Source organism: Saimiri boliviensis, chromosome 2 (assembly GCF_048565385.1).
Source record: "Saimiri boliviensis isolate mSaiBol1 chromosome 2, mSaiBol1.pri, whole genome shotgun sequence".
NCBI lineage: Eukaryota > Metazoa > Chordata > Mammalia > Primates > Cebidae > Saimiri > Saimiri boliviensis.
Genome location: NC_133450.1, coordinates 64123901 through 64142308, shown reverse-complemented (window position 1 = coordinate 64142308; position 18408 = coordinate 64123901). Strand labels below are relative to the sequence as shown.

Below are 18408 nucleotides of genomic sequence, written 5' to 3'. Positions count from 1 at the left end.
CAACAAAAGTCAAAATAGACAAATGGGATCTAATTAACTAAAGAATTTCTGCACAGCAAAAGAAACTATTATCAGAGTGAATAGACAACCTACAGAATAAGAGAAAAATTTTTGCAATCTATCCATCTGACAAAGGGCTAATGTTCAGAATCTACAAAGAACTTAAACAAATTTACAAGAAAAAAAACACAACCCCATCAAAAAGTGGGCAAAGGATATAAACAGACACTTCTCAAAAGAAGACATTTATGCAGCCAACAAACATATGAAAAAAAGCTCATATCACTGGTCATTAGAGAAATGCAAATCAAAACAACCATGAGATACCATCTCATACCATCTCAGTTAGAATGGTGATCATTAAAAAGTCAGGAGACAACAGATGCTGGAGAGGATGTGGAGAAACAGGAACACTTTTACACTGTTGGTGGGAGTGTAAATTAGTTCAACCATTGTGGAAGACAGTACGGTAATTCCTCAAGGATCTAGAACTAGAAATACCATTTTACCCACCAATCCCCTTACTGGTATATACCCAAAAGAGTATAAATTTTTCTGTTATAAAGACACATGCACACATATGTTTATTGCGGCACTGTTGACAATAGCAAAGACTTGGAACCAACCCAAATGCCTATCAATGATAGAATGGGTAAAGAAAATGTGGCACATATATACTATGGAATACTATGCAGCCATAAAAAAGGATAAGTCCATGTCCTTTGCAGGGACATGGATGAAGCTGGAAACCATCATTTCAGCAAACTGACATAAGAACAGAAAACCAAACACTGCATGTTCTCACTCATAAGTGGGAGCTGAACAATGAGAACACATGGATACAAACAGGGGAACAACACATACCAGGGTCTGTTGAGGGGTGGGGGCTAGGGGAGAGATAGTATTAGGAGAAATACCTAATGTAGATGATGGGGTGATGGATACAGCAAGTCACTATGGCACGTGTATACCTATGTAACAAATCTGCACATTCTGCACATGTACCCCAGAACTTAAAGTATAATAAAAAGAATAAAATATTAGAAATAAATTTAACAAAAGAAATATAAAACATATACTCTGAAAACATAAAACATTGTTGAAAGAAATTAAAGATCTAAATAAATGGAGGGACATCCATGTTTATAGATTGGAAGACTTAATTTTAGTAAAACGGCAATACTATCCACATGTATCTACAGATTCACTACAGTCCTTATCAGAATCCCAAATGGCTACTTTGTAGAAATTGGCAGGCTTATCCCAAAATTCATATGGTAATAAAGACTAGCAAAAATAATCTTGCAAAAGAAGAACAAAGTTAGAAGATTCATGCTTCCTGATTTCAAAATGTAGTACAAAGCAACACTATCAAGACAATATGACACTAGCATGAAGATAGAAATGGATCAGTGCAATAAAATCTAGAATCCAAAAATAAACTGTCCCATTTATGATCAACTTATTTTCAACAAAAATGCCAAAGCAATTCGATAGAAGAAGAAGAATAGTCTTTTCTACAAATCATGCTAAGATGGCTGGATATTCGCAGGCAAAAGAATGAGTAAGGACCCCTTTCTCGTATCAAATACAAAAATGAACTCAAAATGAATCCAAGATCTAAATGTAAAAGGTAAATTATCAACCTCCTAGAAGAAAACATATGGGGTAAAATTTCATAACTTTGAGCCAGGCAATGGTTTTCTACATATGACACCAAAAGCACAAGCAACAAGAGAAAAAAATAGGCACAGCAGACTTCATTAAGAAAAACTTTTGTGTATCAAAGGACACTATCAAGAAAGTGAAAAGACAATGTATAGAATGGGAGAAAATATTTGCAAATCATGTCTGATAAGAGACTTGTATCTAGAATCTATGCAGAACTTTTACAAAAGACAAATATCCCACCTAAAAGTGGGCAAATAATTTGAATAGATATTTCCCCAAAGAACACATTCAAGGGACTAATAAGCACATGACATGATACTCAATATCATTAGTCATTATGGAAATTAAAATCAAAATTATAATGAGATAGCACTTTATACCTACTAGGATGGTTATTTTTTAAAAAGACAAAAACAAGCATTGGTGAATGTAAAGAAACTGGAACCCTAACCCAGGTGTGGTGGTGTGCACTTGTAGTCCCAGCTACACAGTGGCTGAGGCAGAAGGATCACTTTAGCGCAGGAGTTTGAATCCAGCCTGGGCAACACAGCAAGACCCTGTCTATAAACAAAAGAAGAAAGAAAAAAAAGAAGGAAGGAAGGAAGGAAGGAAGGAAGGAAGGAAGGAAGGAAAAGAAATTGGAATTCTAACCAGCTGCTAGTGGGAATGTAAATAGTACTACCACTTTAGAAAATAGTCTGGCATTTCCTCAAAAGGTCAAAAGTGGAGTTATCATATGATCCAGTTATTCTATTCGTGGCCATGTAGCTGAAAAATGAAAACATATTTCCACACACAAATTTTCACACAAATGTTCACAGTAGCATTATTCATAATAGCCAAAAAGTGGGAACAGCCCAAATGTTCATCAACTGATAAATGGATTAACAAAATGTGGCAGTTACACAATGGAATATTATTTGACCATATTACGTTAACTGAAACATATGCTAATTGAAAGAAGCTAGCCATGAACATTACGTATATGTTTCATTTACATAAAATAGTCAGAATTAGAAAATCTATAGAAACAGAAAGATCAGTGGTTGTTCAGGGCTGGGGAGTGAAGGGGGGGATCGGGAGTGGCTGCTAATGGTTATAGACTGCCACTTTAATCACTTTTCGAGTGACTAAAGTATTCTGGAATTAGTGGTGATGGTTGCACAACTCTATGAATATACTAAAAACCATTTAACTGCACACTTTAAATGAGTGAATTGTATGGAATTATATCTTAATAAAGTTGTTGCCAAAAAAAAAGAAGTGAAATAAAGACATTTTTAAGAGGAAAAGAATCAGAGAATTATTTGCCAGCAGTGGTGTACTGTAAGAAATGCTAAAAGAAGTTGACATCAGATGGCAACTTATATCTACAGGAAAGAATGAAGAACAGTATAAATAATAAATATGTAGGCAAATGGAACAAATAAGTATTTCTTCTTCTTTTAATTCATTTAAAAATATATGACTGTTTAAAGCAAAAAGTGTAACACTACTATTGGGCTTAAAACATACATAGATGTAATATTACTGAGCTGCCTATTTTTTTAAAATACACATCCTATAAGGAAGAGTGTGCTTCTTGTTAATAACACATCCCAGAAAAAGATAAAATGTAATTACCAACGTTAAATTAAAGTGGAAGATGCCATAATATGTACTATTTATGATTTCCAAGCTGGGAGCAAGTCCTCCTGATGTAAAAACACTTAGCAATCCCTTTGAAGCAAGTTCACTTTCAGTTCGGAAGAAACACTGGATTTGCTTTAGGAAAGAGAGAGAGAAAAAAACAACTAATAACCACTTGATGCTGAGACACAAGTTACATTAATCTAAAAGTAGTGAGTAATTCCAGTCTCCAGTTAGGAAAAAAAATCTATATAAAATTATACTTTGTCAGAACTCAGTAATCTAAAGGTTTCATCTTTATAATAATCTTTTCTATCATTGAAATGGTAATTATTACATGTAGTAAACATAGAATCAAACAGTATGTTGTCGCAAACAGAAATTCCAGTTTTATTAAAATTGTTATTTTGTGTCTAAATAAAAAAGAAGCAAATGTATAAAGCAAAGCTCATTTTAGTGCATCTTTACTGAGTATTTCTTAGTTTTGAGAAGGTATATAAAAGTGCAGCAATCAGAAATGGTGGATTTTACTGAAAACTAACATGAGACAGATTCCAAGAACTTTATTTCTATTAGTTCTCCTAGTACTTAAGATCACATTGGGCAAGTTCCCTATCTGAGTTTTAGTTTCCCTAACCTAAAAAATGGGGAAATACATTCATTCCAGAAATATCTACTGAGCTCTTACTATGAACAGGGCAGTGCTACAGGTGCTAGGAATACAGATGTGAATAAAACAGACAAAACCCTCTGCCCCTGTGGAATTAACATTCTAATGGAGATTGGCAGGGAGACAAACTGGAAGGATAGATTGGTGGATGGATTGGTAGAGAATGAAGGAAAAGATAGAAAAGATAAAATAAATATAGAATACATTATAAGAATGAAGCAGAAGGCCAGGTGCCTGTAATCCCAGCACTTTGGGAGGCCGAGGCAGGTGCATCATGAGGTCAGGAGTTCAAGACCAGCCTGACCAACATGGTGAAACCTTGTCTTTACTAAACGTACAAAAATTAGCTGGGTGTAGTGGCACGAGCCTGTAATCCAGCTACTCAGGAGGCTGAGGCAGGAGAATCACTTGAACCCGGGAAGCAGAGAGTGAGCTGAGGTTGTGCCAGTGCACTCCAGCCTGGGCGACAGAGCCAGACTCCATCTCAAAACAAACAAACAAACAAACAAACAAAAAAACAAAAAAAAGAATGAAGCAGAGAAGTGAGGTTGAGAGTACAGCAGTGTAGGAAGGCAGTACAACTTTTAACAGGGTTATCAGAGAAAAGAAAAATAGTACTTTCCTCATAGAAGATTAAATGTGTAGACTAAATGTCATAATAAACATAAAACATTTTTTTGAAATGCCTGATGCACAGAAACACTTTATAAATGTTAGTTATCATTTCTAACACTACTGCTACTAGAACTAATATATCATAACTATCTGAAAAGTAGGTTAATTTCCTTTTTAGAAGAAGAACTGAAGGTCAGAGAGTTTAGGTAACCTGCCTCAGGACACACAAAACATAAATGGCAGAACCAAGACTGGACCCCAGCTCTGTAAGTCTGTCTTCCTTCAAAGTCCATTCTTTTTTCATAACATATAACAACAAATCAGAAATGCATTTTTGGCTCAAAGAGCATATACCTCTCATTAGCTGTAAATATAAAACTTAAATATATATTTAAGGATATCATCCCAGCACTTTGGGAGGCTGAGGCGGGTGAATCACGAGGTCAAGAGATCGAGACCATCCCGGTCAACATGGTGAAACCCCGTCTCTACTAAAAATACAAAAAATTAGCTGGGCATGGTGGCACGTGCCTGTAATCCCAGCTACTCAGGAGGCTGAGGCAGGAGAATTGCCTGAACCCAGGAGGCGGAGGTTGCAGTGAGCCGAGATTGCGCCATTGCACTCCAGCCTGGGTAACAAGAGCGAAACTCCGTCTCAAAAAAAAAAAAAAAAAAAAAATGGATATCAAGAGGGAATTGTGACCTAAGTTAAAGCAGGCTTAGGAATAAATGTATTTGTTCTCATGGAAATTTTTTCTTTGTTTTGATTATCATAGATTCTTAGACAATCTGTGTATTTTTTATTAACATATATTTTTGTTCGTATTTGCTGCATGATCTTGATAGTTTGCCTTATTTCACTGTGTTGTGCGTGTTTTTTAAAAAGTCTCCCATTATTTGAATCAAAGGATCATTCCTTAACCAAAATGACAACTTCAATGTGGTACTTGTTATACAAGGCAAGACTGTTTCTCAAGGTCATGTGAGGTAACTTTCCTTTTCTAACTGGTTCCATTTGTCAAATTTCAAAAGGACAAAGGAACTCTATTAAAAAGGTGCCAATCTTTAAAATGGGAGAGAAGGAGGCATCATTTTAAAAAAGAATCAAAGCAAAAACACCCAGGGTGCTCAATGGCTAAGTGAAGTATTTTACCTGCTCCAAGTGGACATAACACTAAAAAAGAGAGAAAAGATTATTATCTATATAGAATTTTTCCTCCCCAAGTCTGAACATAGTAGAAGGTATCTGGAAAGAATACAGTGCTATTGGTTTTACACATGGACTTAAAGAAACCTGAAGGGTTACAACACATGCTATTAGTGGACCTTACCAGGCTTTCTGAGAAAAGATACAACTTGATTATTCCATTCTTTTGAGGGAACCCTTTGCCAGTACATGCAAAGCGTTTCTCTGTATCACCTAAATAATAATAATAAAAATATATACATATATATATATATTAGATCAGTGATAGAAGACTGTCCATGAAAAGTATCATGTTTTTAAAACTGACAAAATATTTTTAAAGAATAAGAATTATAATTGTACATTTTAAATTCACTTTAGGCAAAATTCAAATTTTCCACCTTGTTTTTCTTTTTGAACCTACACTATCAGGCATGTATAAAATGGGAAGGTTTGGCTCAAGCACTAATATTACTCATGCTAGACCATGACACAAAAGTTTTAGAGGCAGACAAAAACCGGCTCTTGACACTTCAACTCCTCACCTTGAGAGTATAAAAGGATCCAGAATTGGCAACTGCAGAGAGTTTGTGTTTTGGCAGAGAGGTACTGAATGAAGATGTTGGGAGGAGGACCCCTTCTACTTACTTACCTTGCGTCTGAGGCAAGAGGGTCTGATGGGCAAAACAAAAAAAGTAACATGTATCCCTGCAGTTTGGGGCACAGACTCAGACTCCTGCTTAGAAAATCTAGAAGGCAAGAGGTGATTTGGTGGATAGAACAGGATATGGTTTGTTGAGAAAGAGATAGCTATATTAATGATACAGACAGGAGACAGAAATATTGGGCAGAAGGGGCAAAGGCCCTATCCTTAACCCTGGAAGCCCACAGCCCTAATGAAAACAGGCATTTCTGTTTTCATGCCTAAAAGTTGCTTTTGGCCCACCACACCCCCTATCCTGTACCCATATAAACCCCAGATCCCAGGCTCCAGAAGCAGACAAGTAGACAAGCAAGAAGATAAACAGAAGAGCGGATGAATGGCAGAGAGAAGAGAAGGAACATCCAAATACCAAGAGTTCAGTTGGAGATGGTCGGAGAGATCAAACTCCAGAGGCAGATCATCTTTCCACTCCATCCCTCTTCTAGCTCACCATCTATCCTGCTGAGAGTCACCTCCACCACTCAATAAAACCCCTGCATTCATCCTTCAAGTTTGTGTGCAAACTGATTCTTCCTGGATGCTGGGTACCAAGCAAGAACCTGGGTACCAAGAGGGCACTGAGCTGGTTAACACTTAAGCCATCCACGTTCAGCAAGGCTAAGCGGGCACACTGTTAACACACTCCCACTTGGGCTTCAGGAGTCACAGGCTTCCACCTGTGGATACTGCCACGGGGCCAGAGTCCTGTAAGAGGGGCCAGGGAACTCTCCCATTTCATTAAGAGTCCTACACAACCAAAATTTACTGAGGCCAAAGATGCATGAATGCTTCCTGTGGCTCAGATGTAGGTCACTGGTGAAAAAGAACTAGCTTAGAGTCATCTAGATTTCAGTCCCCCAAGGTCTCTCTAAGTGGCAACTGGCTCTCAGCAGAAAGAATTTGAAGACAGAGTTGTACAAGTTGACAAAGGAATTAGTGATCAGTGGGAATAAAGAAGTTTTTGCCTTTGTTAGAAGAACTGTAGATAAGAGATTCCCAGTGAAGTGATGGAAGGGAAGGGACTATGAAGGACTCATTTAAGTGCCCAGAGATCAAGGGTCAGCTTTACACATCTGTTGAAACTTGGAAGTGCAGATGTCGAATAGTTCCCTCAGAACCAGTTAGGGCAGAGCTGTGCTATCCCCCATCACCCCACTTCTCCCTCCCTTTCTACAACACTGGAGGGGGAAGGGTCAAAACCTAAAGTTAGTGAGATAATGAAAAGGAATCTAAATACTAGGTGGAGAGAAGGAAAAGTTGATCTTAGTCTTTCTTCCTCAACTATAGGTTTCCCACCAGCACAGGCCCGGGCAGGAAATAGGGAAGAGGCTTCAATTATAAAACAAGAGTTAAATTTGACTCATACATGGGCTTAGATATTTTAATTATGACAATAATAATGCAAAACTGTTTTAAAATTTCAAATCCTTAAGAGAACTGGTTTTTGATGCTTATACTTTGTTAAATAAATATGACTAAATTTTTTTTCTAATTTCCAAAGTAAAACATGTTTATTGTAGAATATTTGTAAGATATGGAGAGGTTAGAAAAATACGAGGGGCTGGGCGTGGTGGCTCATGCCTGTAATTCCAGCACTTTGGGAGGCCAAGGCAGTGGATCACCTGAGGTCAGGAGTTCACGACAAGCCTGGCCAACGTGGCGAAACCCTTTCTCTACTAAAAATACAAAACTGCTGAGCGTGGTGGTGGGCGCTTATAATCTCAGCTACTCAGGAGGCTGAGGCAAAAGAATTGCTTGAACCTGGAAGGCAGAGGTTGCAGCCGAGATCACACCACTGTACTCCAGCCTGACCAACAAGAGCAAAACTCTGTCTCAAAAAAGAAAAGCGGAAAAAGAAAAATATAATGAGAGCTAATTTCACCATCCAAAGCAAATCACTAAAAGATTTTGATGTGCATGACCTCAAGCTATTTTTCTATTGAAATTAAACTATTTTTTCACCTGTTCAAACATCATTTGTGTATTTTGTTTTGTTTTTGTTTTCAACTTTCATTGTAGGTTCAAGGGGGAACATGTGCAGGTTTGTTCAAAAGTATATTGAGTGATGCTAAGTTTTGGAGTACAGAGGAATCTGTCTCTCAGGGAGTGAGCATCATCCCCAACAGGTACTTGCTCAGCCCCTCCCTGCTCCATTTCTCCCCCTCTCATGTTCCCCAGAGTCTATTGTTCTAGGGATCCAACTGTGTGAATCACCCAATTGTAACCAAAAAAATCTTGGTTCTGGCCCAAATATTCATTCAGTAACAGAGGAATAGCAATGCCAAAGATTGGATTTAAATAGGAGGCAAAAATAAATTTAATTTCTAATTGGATATTACTCATTCTGTTTGTATAAGGTAATGATTTTAATGCTATTCTTGAAATTCTATAAGTAAATATATCTTTACAAATATCACAGATACAGCTTCAAATATTTCTGGAGGTTATAATGTTAAACAGTTTTCAAAGTACTTTCAACTTATACAATCACTTTGCCCATATTTGACAATGCTATCAGACTCATTTTTTAAAGCTATAATTTGATTGTGAAGTTCAAATCACTTCTCTGTTTAAAAATTTTCACTGACCCAGCATTACCTCATGAATTAAACTCCTTAAATGGTGAGATGCTAAACAGAAGTAAACTAACTCCTTTAAATAACATACTTTGAGCCATTAAAGCTCAAATGGGTTGAGCTGGATTTAGATGTCATTTTATGAAATTCCCACAATACTTTGTGCCATATATGTTACTGTCTCCTCTTTAAAGAAGAGAAAATTAAGCTCAAAGGTCATATAACTAACAACAGTGCGTCCAACTGGAACCGAGTTGTTTCTGTCTGTAAGGGCCATCCTCTGTTTACCCTGCTAGACAGTCTTTCAATAGTTAAGCCCATTTTTTCAGTCTCCCCTGCACATAACCTCATCCATCATCTCTGAAATGCCTGGGGTTCTCTCTACTTTCATTCTCTGCCTCAAATTTTAATATATTTTAAGATCCAGTTTAAATAGAAATTGTGTTTTTTTGTTTGTTTGATATACGGTCTTGCTCTGTCAACCAGGTTGGAGTGTAGTGGAGCGATCTTGGCTCACTGCAACTTCTGTCTCCTGGGGCTCAAGCAATCCTCCCATTTCAGCCTCCTGAGTAGCTGGGACTGCAGGTGAGCACCATCACACGTGGTTAAATTTTGTATTTTTTGTAGAGAAACATTTTTGCCATGTTGCCCAGGCTGGTCTCCAACTCCTGGGCTCAAGGTATCATCCTGCCTTGGCCTCCCCAAGTGCTGAGATTACAGGTGTGAGCCATTGCATCTGGCCAAAGAGTTTTTTCTAATACTTGTCTCAGTGAAACTAGTTGATTTGTCTTATGAACTTTGGTATCATTTTGTGAAATTCTCAGATTACAGTTTGCTAGATTCTGTTATAATAATAAAACACAAAAAATACTTTTTTGCAAGCTTCTAAAGGAAAGATGTGCCAGAGAAGTTATATTTTTAACAGTATGTGACTTCTTTAACAAAAATGGTGATACAAAGGGAAACCACCCAAGTGTAACTACCAATGGAATGCCTGCTCTGACTGCAATAAAAATCCACTGTGGGACTAATGTACAGAAAAATATGCCATTTATGAAACTCATTCATTGTCCTATTCACGGTTACACAACCACAACAGTCACCCTGTTTCTGTGATTTCACTTTACATAGTTTCAGTTACCTGTAGCCAACCATAGTCCCAAAATATGAAGTGGAAACTTTCAGAAATAGGCAATTTATAAGTTTTTACATTGTGCACCGTTCTGAGTAGTGTGGTAAAATCTCATGCCATCAGCTGGGTGTGGTGGCTCACGCCTGTAATCCCAACACTTGGGAGGCCAAGGCGGGCAGATCACGAGGTCAGGAGTTCAAGACCAGCCTGGCCAAGATGGTGAAACCCCATCTCTACTAAAAATACAATAATTAGCTGGGCCTGGTGGCAGGCACTTGTAATACCAGCTACTTGGGAGGCTGAGGCAGAGACTTGCTTGAACCTGAAAGGTGAAGGATGCAGTGAGCCGAGGTCATGCCACTGAACTCCAGCCTGGAAACAGAGCGAGACTCCATCTAAAAAAACAAAACAAAACAAAACAAAACAAAACTCTCATCATCCTCCACCATCCAACCGAGGATGTAAATTATCACTCTGTTCAGCATATCCACACTATATGCTACCTGCCTGCTAGTCACTTGGCAACCATGTGAGTTATTAGATCAACTGTCCCAGTAACACAGTGCTTGTGTTCAAGTAACCTTGTTTTACTTCATAATGTTATTTCACAAGGCCTCACAAGGCCTGTGTCATTCACCTCACTTCACCTCATCACATAGGCATTGTATCATCTCACATCATCAAAAGAAGGACAAGCGTAGTACTAAGATATTTTGAGACAGAGAGAGAAGAAAGACCACATTCACATAACTTTTACTACAGTATATTGTTCTACTTGTTCAATTTTGTTAGTTATTGCTAATCTCTTATTATGTATAATTGATGAATTAAACTTTATCATAGATATGTATGCATAGGGAAAAAACAGTGTATATATAGGGCTAGGTACTCTCTGCAGTTTCAAGCATCCACCGGGGATTCCCTGCAGGTAAGAGGGACTACCTTACAGCAATGAAGGTGAAAACAAGGGCAGCAAAAGTGCTTCCATCCTTCTCTCCCCGCCCGTGCTCCATCAAGGGATGACAGCATGCCACATCAAAATACGCCACGTTGGCGCATTGATTATTTTGAGATAAAAGTAATCAAGAAACAGCAGGTACACTAAAGCAGGACATAAATTTCCCATGATAAAGGTGCCCTCACTGTACCTTTCTCAGAACGATAAAAGTCCTATTGACTAATTCAATCTATGTTTTACTTTTAGAAAACTCTTTTCAATCTCAATCCACTAGTCTTATAATTCAGTTTGCATTCATACAACAATGCAACCATTCATAGAGGAAAGAATTTTAAAATGTCTGTTCAAACAATTAAAGTTTTGCAAGTATAAAATTAAACTTTAAATATTCTATGATTTTAAAGTGATAAAATACTATAAGCAGAGAAAAGTCTCCATCTACACAACTTAATAAAAATAAGATCACAATGATATTTGAAGCCTCTAGACCACAGTATAATAGACAATACTGGGGAACAACTCAAAGATTTCAAAAAATACTAAAAGAAAAATATTTTTTGTAAATGAGGAAGGTACATAAATGACAACTCCTGAGAAGGAAATAGACAGTAAGACAGTCTGAAACTTACCTTTGTTATATACTATTCCTGATGAAAATTCAAATATGTTCAAAAGCAAAATGGAAACATATATAAGTGGCAATGCCATCTGTTGGAATAAATAAGAATTATTTTCATTCAATTACTCTGAACATATTTTTGAATTCCTTTTGTTATAAACAACTACAAAGCAGTAAAGAAATCATCTCAACTTAATATTTAGCACTATGTGACAAAAGCAGATAACACAACAGTTGACTAAGCTGTAAATTTACTCCCTACTTGTATTAAAGGTAAATTTATAAGTATAATTATCACAAAGAAGAAAAAGAGATGTGGCTCAGGGTTTCCTTCAGTATAGATAACGTTTGGAGAGGAGAGTTCAACTACACAGCTATGTAAAACAGAACCTGAATCAACGAAAACTCTGAGGATGATATGGCTGTAACTTAATCTAATATTTTGGCGACATTGCTTTTGGGGAAGATAATTCACATGGTCCTGAGTATACCTGCACATTCTTGTTGAGTGTGCCAAGAATGCAAGGCCCTGGATGCTGTTCACCTCAGGGCTGTGTTTGTAGCCACCAGTCTCAAGAGATGAGGTAAGGCACCCCAGACAACAGCAGGCTTGTTTCCATGGTGAATCGCCTTATCTCAGTGTACATCTCCTGTAACGCACACCACTATGTGTATAAGCATCTGTTATGGGCTCAGTTTTCTACCCCTCAAATTCTTAAGTTGACTTCCTAACCACCCATACCTCAGAAGGCGATCATATTTGGAGATAGGATTTTTAAAGAGGTGATGAAGTGAAAATGAAGTCATTAGGGTGGGCCCTCATCCAATAGGACTGGTGTCCTCAGAGAAGAGGAAATTTGGACGTAGGGAGGATGAAGTGAACACACAGAGGGAAGACATTCAGAGGGAAGATGAAGTAAGGACACATGAAGAAGACAACCACCTATAAACCCAGGAGAGAGGCATGGAACAGATCTTTTCTCATGGCCCTCAGAAGGAATCAACACTGCCGACATCTAGCCTCCACAATTGTGAGAAAATAAATTTCTGTTGTTTAAGCCGCCCAGTGTACGGCCCTTTGTTATAGCAGCCCTAGCAAACTAACACAGCATAAGCACTCAACAAGCATTACCTCTGAGTTCATATCTCTATACACTGCAGCAACTTCTTTATTCTCATCACACTCCCCTACTGATCTACTTAGCAGTTAAATTACCCCCAGTTATCATTGCCTTGTAATTATTATGAGTTTTACATAATTGTCAGATACAAGTCATGTATCTGGGCATTTTCTCTTCTCTGGCACCAAATAAACATTGGAAATTGCCCCAAAGAAGGAATCTACCGCCCCTCCCAGCTTGTTCATTTGTAGTTACTCCATTATTATGGAAGAGTGATCACACTGTAAATTCATACTCTAGCAGGGTCCTTATTTTAATATATATATATATATTTTTACTGTAATTACCTCTTCATGGGATGCCCAACTGGTTGTGCTTTTCCTTTTTATATTTTTCCTAAATTTTCTTCCATATAGACTGAGAAGAAAGACAGTCAGGAGCCAAGTTTTCACTGTTGACTGGTTTAGCAATCTAAGCACCTTTGGTAATAGCCAATCAGCAGCTACCAAGTACAGAAGCAGGCTTAGAAAATCTAAAGTACAGGCAGTTGGAATTTCCAATTAACTGCCTCTTTCAGAGCACCACAGGGCATTTTCTTTAAAAACTGATAAGAGGTCGAGTTTCTCCAAACCTACCATCTTTAATATAACATTCATCCAGGAAGGATCAGAAACCTACAGATGATTATCTGTAAAATATGTCAATTATCATATGATCATTGGATGCCTGGGGGAAAATGTAAATGCTAAAAGCTCATGCCAACTGCATACAATGAGGTTTAAAAGGAGACAACCTGTCAAAGAGGAGAGCTTCATAACTGAGTCTTGAAGGAAGAGTGGCACTTAAAAAAAATAGAGAAGGCTTTATTGGCGGGTAAACAAGACAAGCAAATACACACAGCACAAAGTTAGGAATGAGCTGTGGATGCATGGAAACAGTGAGACCAAATGGCATGGCAGTTTGTCCTCCATATTCGTGTTGTGTGACTGTCCTCGATGTGGTTGTATGTGCTCACTAAGGCTGCCTTTAAGAACCGAGTGAGCTGAGCTTGAAGCTTTCTGTATCACCCAGCACCCTGACTACTCATGAATGGTCACAGAGGCTGACACATACTTTTTGATACTGATGATAATAAAACTTGTTTATACTCTGGTTTTCCTTCAGAAGTCCTTTGACACAGTCATGTAAAACCTACTTTATCCTCATATCATGAAATATGTCTGCTATCTGGGTTTAATCTATTCCTGGAAGAGCCCACATAATAAATAAATTTGTCTCACCCTTTCTGGTGACGCTGACCTAAAGAAGAACCTGAAATAGTGTGCAAAATACAACAAAATATCTCTCCTTACAAAGACTGAGTTTCCAGAAACTCGGAGCTCTCTTTTTCTTGCCTGTTTCCCACTAGGGAAGGCAATAAAGCTTTTGTGGAAGAAGTTGCAGTTTTCAGTTACCATAGCAACACTGCTACACATTAAAAAAAGAGTCTGAGCAATACTGAAGGTACACATTGAGAACTCTTAAGATATTATGATGAAGCAGGTGATATTCACCTTATTTTTCCCCAGCAACCCCTTAGTTTTCTTTTCCTCATTTGTTCTCACATAATGTTTCCTCACTTACGAAAGAGTAAAGGATCTGCTTTCAGTCATAGTCACTGATGAATTACACTTTGATGTGAGTGAGTACCAAGACTACTCTCACAGTAGGTGATCTACAGCGGAATGAAAGGGGTCCTTCTCCCTGAAAAACAAATAATGCTCTGGGAGTCTGTCTAGTCAGGAGGATAGGGAGAAAGGGAATGGGCTGATTGAAAAAAGGATAACTTTGTCTTTCTTTTGGTAATGTTTTACTGGCTGTAACAGTGTTTATTACGTGTGAAAAATAAAAACAAGTATAGAGAAATCAATTACCCATAAATCAACCAGATATAACCACTGTAAACATTTTGACATTTCTCGAGCCTGTTTCCTCTGCATTTATACGTCCTTCTTTCAGTCATTGTTATTCTGACCATTTTCTCTTGTAACTTAAGTGTTTTAAGTCTTCACAGTTATATATCTAAAAATAACTGAACTTAATTTACTTAAACATAAAATATTGTACTATTTTCAGTGGTTTCCTTTTTGAAAAATGTGGCAATGAATAATCCTAAACAAAAATCTTTTCCTACATCAAAGAATATTTCCTTAGGATATGAACATGTTTAAGACTCTTGGGTGTATATTGATAAATTGCTTTCCAGAAATTCAGCAGTGAAAATTATATATAATCTGTAATAATTTGATACATTAAAAATCTTGTTTTACTTTTTTGAATATTGGTGCAACTGAACACTTAAAAATGTTTGCTTGCCATTTTTTTCTTCTATAAATTATCCAAACATGTTGTTGACAATTTTCTACTGGAAATTTAGTGTTGTACTTGTGAACTGGTAAAATAACCCCCTGCAATATTTACTGTAAATGTTTAACTCAATTTATCATTTAACAATTTGTTTATAAATTTTCTTTCTTTTTTTTTTTTTTAATTTGAGACAAGAGTCTCTTCATGTCATCCAGGATGGAGTACAGTAGTGCAATCTTGGCTCACCACAACCTCCGCCTCTGGAGTTCAAGTGATTCTCCTCTCTCGGCCTCCTGAGTAGCTGAGATTACAGGCATGTGCCACCATGGCCAGCTAATTTCTGTATTTTTAGTAGAGACAGGGTTTCACCATGTTGGCCAGGCTTGTCTTGAACTCCTAACCTCAGGTGATCCACCTGCCTCAGCCTCCCAAAATGCTGGGATTACAGACATGAGCCACTGCACCCAGCCTTCTCATCCTTTTTATGTGAGAAATTTTAAAGACTCAAAAAGTTCAAAGACTAAGATAACGAGGATATTTCAACCACCCAAGATTAAAATCACACCCAGTTTTTAATAACTTTTTATTATGGGATGTGCCAAATATTGGGGGGGAAAGTAGAGAGAACTGTATAATTGCATTTTGTATAATTGTCTACCATTGGTCTTGTTTCATCTATACTCTTTACTTCCCTCCAGTATTATTTTGTTGTTTTTTGGTTGTTGTCATTATGTTTTGAGGCAGAGTCTCACTCTGTTGCCCAGGCTGGAGTGCAGTGGTCTGATCCCAGCTCACTGCAACCTCCGCCTCCTAAATTCAAGTGATTCTCATGCCTCAGCCTCCCAAGTAACTGGGGTTACAGGTGTGTGCCACTATGCCCAGCTAATTTTTGTATTTTTAGTAGAGATGGGGTTTTGCCATGTTGGCTAGGCTGGTCTCAAACTCCTGGCCTCAAGTGATCTGCCTGCCTTGGCCTCCCAAAGTGCTGGGATTATAGGCATGAGCCACTGCAGTGGGCCTGCAGGATTATTTTGAAGATATCAGAAAATGACTTTTTAAAAAAATAATATTAAGTCCCAGATATCAACCCAGTGACTGTATTTCCTCAGTTACTTAATTCACAAAATTGTTCATAGTTGTATGAACCAGGATCCAATAAGGTTCAAATTTTGCCACTGGTTGATATATCTCTGAGGTGTTAAAATCTATACATAATTTTCTTTTCACCTCTCCCTCCACCGCATCATTTTTTTTCCCTGTCGCCTTTTTCCTTAAAACTCATTAAAGAGCACTCTGGGAGGCCAAGGCCGGTGGATCACAATGTCAGGAGATCGAGATCAGGCTGACCAACATGGTGAAACCCCATCTCTACTAAAAACACAAAAATTTGCTGGGTATGGTGGCATGTGCCTGTAATCCCAGCTACTCAGGAGGCTGAGCCAGGAGAATCACTTGAACCTGGGAGGCAGAGGTTGCAGTGAGCTGAGATCATGCCACTGTACTCCAGTCTGTCGACTGAGATTCTGTCTCAAAAGAAAAAAAAAAAAAACTCATTAAAGTTAGTTGTAATGTGTTTCCCACAGTTTGGATTTTACCGAGTGCATAATTATGGTATCTTTTTACATCATAAGTTTATCATATTGTTCTGTAAATTGTTAAGTAGATTTAGAGGTTTGATCAGATACAAGTTTAATTTTTTTTTTGTCAAGAACACTTCATAGGTGGTGTTGAGTACTTCCATGAGGAGGCATCTAGCTAGTGTGTGGTTAGCTCTCTTTTTGTGATGTAGCAGCCATCATTTATTGCCTACATCTATTAAACTCATTAAAAGCTGCAAAGTGTTGATGTATTATAATTTTACCATTTTGAAAATAATGAATTGATTCCCTAGCATCTTCATAGAAGCAACCAATAAAGTTTGTTTTTGGCATCATTATGAACTCACAGGTTTCCACTTAAATATGTTTAATGTATTTCTATCATTATAGTTATTATCCTTATTGATGCTCAAAGTGTCTAATTTTTTACAGATATGGTTCTTTTAAAGTTGGCTTCTGAGTCTTTTTGACATGACTCTAGTCATTTTTGACAGTTTTCTTCTTTCCTTATAAGACAAGATACTCCAGGCTCACCTTATACATTTCCTGCCCCAGACATGGACTCAGTCATTTCTCTATATAATTCTGATTCCTTTTACTGGAAAATAGTATATAGAAGCTATAGTTTTGGGAGTTTGGCCAGTCTTTTTTTTTTTTTTTTTCTTTAATAAATATAGACAACCTGGCCAGGTGTGGTAGCTTACACTTGTAATCCCAGCACTTTGAAAGGCCGAGGCAGGCAGGTAACTTGAGGTCAGGATTTCAAGTACAGCATGGCTAACATGGTGAAACCCTGTCTCTATTGAAATACAAAAATTAGCCAGAAATTAGCAAAGGCTTCAGTGAACTATGATCATGCCATTGCATTCCAGCCTGTAGACAGAGCAAGACTTTGTCTCAAAGAAAAATAAAAGGAAATTCTGTCATTTGCAACACATTGATAAATCCAAAGGACAGTGCTAAGTGAAATACGTCAGGCACAGAAAGACAAATACCTCATGATCTCACTTATAGGTGAGATCTAAAAAAGTCAAACTCATAGAAGTAAACAGTAGATTGATAGTTACCAGAGGCTTGCGGGGGGTGGTGGCAGGATGGACAGACAAAGGAGAGATGTTAATAAAAAGGTAGGAGGGCACAATATTATTTTCTTTATTTTCCAATAAGTCTTTCATTTTCAGACTGTCCTTTTTATAGATTCTGTTTTTATCTCATGTATGTAGTAACATTCTTTATTTTCTGAGACTTAATGGTAGGGTTTTTGTTTTTGTTTTACTCTCCTTGCATAGTTTTATTCTGTAAGTCATTTTTCCTTTTTATTTTTTCTGGTCTCAATCTTTCACTTTGAGACTTCTTAGACATTTCTCATAATCGTTGGTTTTCTACTCAGTTTTAAAAGCAAGTTCTAAGAAGCTTATTTGAGGCGCTGGATCCAAGAGAGGCTTATCAACTTTGGGTTTCACTGTAGCACATTTTGGAGAAGTTGTTTTACTGGGGAAGAATCTCAAGTAGGCCTTTTCTCTTTGGCTTCTCAAATTCCCTGGGTCTTCCATCTCTTTCCCAAAGAGCACACAGTCCTGGCTG

The 18408-nt window shown here is 37.6% G+C and overlaps 1 protein-coding gene across 1 annotated transcript in view; it reads right to left on the bottom strand.

Moving 5' to 3' along the window:
• The window catches only part of CATSPERB (cation channel sperm associated auxiliary subunit beta), a 185524-nt gene that overhangs the window by 136016 nt on the left and 31100 nt on the right, over positions 1-18408 (bottom strand). The window contains 3 exon segments of the mRNA XM_074393468.1: positions 3295-3435; positions 5917-6005; positions 11770-11848. Of these exon segments, the coding sequence (XP_074249569.1) occupies positions 3295-3435; positions 5917-6005; positions 11770-11848 (309 nt within the window).